This window comes from Carlito syrichta, unplaced genomic scaffold, assembly GCF_000164805.1.
Source record: "Carlito syrichta isolate Samal-C Ts95f unplaced genomic scaffold, Tarsius_syrichta-2.0.1 Scaffold84594, whole genome shotgun sequence".
NCBI lineage: Eukaryota > Metazoa > Chordata > Mammalia > Primates > Tarsiidae > Carlito > Carlito syrichta.
The window spans coordinates 14,856-19,270 of record NW_007028690.1 but is presented as its reverse complement, the minus strand read 5'-3'; the positions used below and the strand labels follow the sequence as shown (position 1 = coordinate 19,270).

General features: G+C 53.2%; 1 protein-coding gene across 1 annotated transcript in view; it reads left to right on the top strand.

The window, feature by feature from the left end:
• Nucleotides 1–4,415, top strand: part of RAB11FIP3 (RAB11 family interacting protein 3) — a 55,405-nt gene that overhangs the window by 40,577 nt on the left and 10,413 nt on the right. Inside the window, exon 6 of the mRNA XM_008056279.2 lies at nucleotides 3,175–3,268. Coding sequence (XP_008054470.1) covers nucleotides 3,175–3,268 — 94 coding nt within the window. The remainder of the gene's footprint in view (nucleotides 1–3,174; nucleotides 3,269–4,415) is intronic.

Below are 4,415 nucleotides of genomic sequence, written 5' to 3'. Positions count from 1 at the left end.
CTCACCAAGTTGCCCAGGTAGGTCTCGAACCCGCGGGCTCAGGCAATCCACTCACCTCAGCCTCCCAAGCTGTGGGATTACAGGCTGAGCCACCGAGCCCAGCTGCATTATATCTTTTTGATGACAGCCTACCATTGAATCCCTGTACATTTTTTAAGCTTTTCTGTCCCTTTTCCTGGAGTTCCTTGTTTGGGTCCCTGTCTTCTTGTCAGAGGCCTCCTCTCAGGTGTCTGGGATGCTGGAATGGGTGCTCACAGCTGACTGATGGCTTCTGCAGACATGGGGTGGGCACAGGTTCCCGTGTTGGCAGGTCTCCTCTGTCCAACCAGCCAATTGCCCAGACCAGAGTCCTGCCTGCCTGCTGGCGCTCCTGGAATGTGGACAGGTGCGTTGTCATGGTGGAAGTCACCTGTTGCCACATAAAAATTCACTGAAGCTGAATACAGTCTCTCACTACAATACTACCGGGTACACTGATGCCACTTACCTAGTGGGGGAAACCTGTACTACAAAGGACCTGGCCTCCAAAAGATAATTCCTTTTCTTTGAGGGTACCTCCTTGTATTCTGCAGTATATTTCCAGTTTTTATTCTGCCGTTTTGCCCTGAATCTGCCACCATATTCTAAGGAAATGCAGAATAACTGTCATAATTTGCTTTGTATAGTTTTCAGTCCTTCGTGTGTGCATTGTTCTAAGATGATGGGCTTTGCAGGCACCCGCTGGAGCCCCTGTGCCTGGCTGTGTCTCCAACCTGTCCAAGCCTCATTTCCTTCCTGTCCATGAGGTGGAAATGGCTCCCTTGGGCCAGTGATGTATGCAGGAACCCTGGGCTCCTGGCAGAGCTGGCCCCAGCCAGGACAGGAGGAAGCACCAGTGGCTCTGCAGCAGGGAAGTTACCAAGGGACAGCACCGCATTCTTCTGCCCAATTTTACCTGGCTCTTTGGGATAGATTAGCTGTTTTCTGCTGCTCCTTCTCCCGGGGGCTCCCAAGTGGGGATGGGTGGTTGAAGAATTTTTTTTTGAGTTGGAGTCTCACTCTGTCACCCAGGCTGGAGTGTAGTGGCATGGTGATGGCCACCGCAGCCTCAACCTGCTGGGTTCAGGCTATCCTTCTGCCTCAGCCTTTCTAGTAGCTGGAACTATAGGTGCGTGCTACCACGCCTAGCTCATTTTTTTATTTATTGCGGAGGCGAGGTTTCACCAAGTTACCCAGGCTGGTCTCAAAACCCTGAGCTCAGGCAATCCTCTTGCCTTGGCCTCACAAAGTGCTGGAATTACAGGCTTGAGTAGCTGCACCCAGCCAGAATTTTCTTTCTAATGGGTTTCAATAGACAGCCCCCTACTCACCATACTGATAACCCCTCCCCCACCCTGAGTAGCCACGTGCTAAGTTCACACACTGGGTGCTTAGGGATGGCCACATCCTTCCATCCCTATGTCAGCCCTTGGAAGTGCCTGAACCTCTCCTGAGGGCTCAAAAGTACTGATAGGCCCAGGCTGTGGCCCCTCCTCAGGGTGGCCTCTGAGGTTGGGGTAGGCAATTTTTTGCCCTGTGAGTGGCATCGCATTTAGGGTTAAGGTCATGGCGTTTAAGAGTAATGACTGGGCCAGGCTCGGTGGCTCAGCCTGTAATCCTGTGCTTTGGGCAGCCGACGTGAGTGAACTGCCTGAGCCCGCGGTTTCGAGACCCGCCTGGGCAACTTGGCGAGACCTCATCTCGACAATAAATCAAAAAAATTAGCCGGGCGTGGTAGCGCACACCTGTAATTCCAGCTACTTGGAAGGCTGAGGCAGAAGGATCACCGGAGCCAGCAGGTCGAGGCTGCAGTGGCTGGGAGCGGCCACTGCACTCCAGTCTGGGCAACTGAGTGAGACTCCAACTCAAAAAAAAAAGAGTAACGACTGGCCAGCAACATGATGCCCATCATCAGCACCCTTTTTGAGAATCTGATGAAATCTGCAGACAAAGCCCAGAAGGACGCATGTGCTCCAGCTCATGCCCATGGGACCCATGTTCTCCAGGGCAAGGGTCCCTTCTTTTTTTCCCCTTAGAACATTGATGGGGGGAAAGAAAGAAGAACTGCACAAGCTCAATCAGTACTAAAAAGGAAATAGAACTTCATATATTTGATAAAGATGATATAGAAATTTTCAGTGTAATTCTTGTTACCATTTTCTTGAATTTTTACTCTGTGCTATGTCCTTAGCACAGCTGTTTATATGCATGACTGTGTTTAAACCTCGTCATGACCTGTAGATCCCCATTTCATAAGAAAGTAAGGCTCAGAGAGCTTGGAGCCTGGTTTGGTACCAAGGCTCCAGGGAGTGTAAGGAACTCAGTGTGCACACCTGCTATCAGCACCTCTGTGCAAGCGCTCAAGGATCTAGGTGTCTGCAGCTGAGGAGCAGCTCCTGCCTAAGGCTGCAGCATGTGGGGCCCTCCAGTTTATGCAGGAATGGAGAGTCAGGTGTTCCCCCTGAGCCCCAGGCTGGGAAGTACGTGGTGTGGCCTGCAGGGTGGAGGACGCGTCCATAGGAGCTGGTACAGCCAAAGATATGTGTTCCTGGTGCTTTCCCAGGCTCAGCTGAACCAGGCTCCAAGCGTGAACCCAAGGTGACCCCCAAGTGAGATTCTAAGGAGCCACATCTCTCCTCAGGGCCCATACTGTTTCTGCCACAGGGAGGACATTTGAAAAATCAGATACCAATTGTAGCTGACGAATGCAGAAGTCAGATGCCAGGTGTAGGTCATGGGTGCAGAAGTCAAGATCCTGAATTAATGTTTCATGGGCCTCTAGCAGAAGACAAAATCATTTCATATCACAGTGGAGAATGGTATCGTGTTTTATTGCACCCAAGTACAAAGTACCTTGACCCATTAGCTGGCAGGGAATACAGTGATATTCTGTCAGGCTCCAAAGAGCGCCAGAGAGCTCCGAGACCACAGAGCCTGACCTGCTTGCTCCCAGCCCTTTGGTAAAGGTGTCCGACCCAGGAACGCCCACTTTGTTTGGTGCTTTGATCGAGAGGAGATCCCCCCAGAGCAGGGAAGTGTCTCTCCCCCCATGATGCTGCCATTTGCTTTTCAGATTGACTTGGAAGTTCTCATGTTTAAAGAACTTTTCCTTTGGTATTCCCCCTTCTTTCCTCTGCTGTGGTTCCTTTTCCATAGGTACCTGCACCAGTCAGGGGCCCTGACCATGGAGGCCCTGGAGGACCCACCCCCTGAACTGGTGGAAGGCCCAGAGGAGGACATTGCTGATAAGGTAAGCCCTGGGTGGTGGAAGCTAGAGGGCTGGATAGAAGGCAGGGACCATGTAGACAGAGCACATCAATGGCCAAGGGCTTCTGCAGACATGCTGCATGTGCCTGGAGAGGCACCTCTGTAGCCCCTGGCCTTACCCCACATGTGAGGACAGCACAGAGGAGGTGGTGAATCATGGAGCTCACCAGACTCTCTGTACAGTCCTGACATTCTTCAGCAAGGTTCCTCAAGGGATCTAGTGGCCAGGGACAGGAAGGAAGCACTTGAAGTTGTAATGAGGAGCTAGCCGGAAGAAACACACCGCAGAAGCCCCGGTTGTCCTGTGCTGCACATGATCAGTTCAGGGGAGCAAGTTGACTCAGGCAGTGTCAGGGACACTGGTTGTCAGGGACAACCAGAGAGTCAGTCCACCAGACCAGTGGGGCAGGTAGAAGCCTGCGGTGACTGCAGAGCTAGCACCTGAGAAGTAGGCTGTGCCCTGGGGTCTTGCGTGGAGTGGGCTAGACCTGTCAGGACTGGGTGCCCTAACTGTGGCCAAGACCCCTGCTTCTCAAGGACCAGCAACCTGGCCCTCAGGAAAAGGGGAGGGGGTAGCAACACCCTTGCCCCCCCCATACTCCCCACCTCCCCTCCCATACTCCCCACCTCCCCTCCTCCCACACCCCCACCTTTTCCTGTACCCCTACCTCATTTCCCACCACACCCCCATCCGTGACATCTCGAGCATCTCACGCTTTTCCCAAGGCCGAGCCCTTTTTCTGCTCCTCCATTCCTCCTCCTTCCTCTGAGTCTGTCTGATTCTTTGTGTGCTCCCAAGGGAGAGAGGACTGACACAGGACTTTCTACCCCTCAAATTCATAGGCACCTTCATGGGCTTCGTCTGGCAGAGCAGAGGCTGCCTGTGGGGGGTCGGTGGGCTGAGCCTTGTTGGCCCCTGTGCTCGCCAGCCCAAAGGGTATACTTGGAGCCGGGCTTGGTGGCTCAGCCTGTAATCCCAGCACTTTGGGAGGCCGAGGTGAGTGGATTGCCTGAGCCCGTGGGTTCGAGACCCGCCTGGGCAACTTGGCGAGACCTCATCTCTACAATAAATCAAAAATTAGCCGGGCGTGGTAGTGTGTGCCTGAAGTTCCAGCTACTCGGAAGGCTGA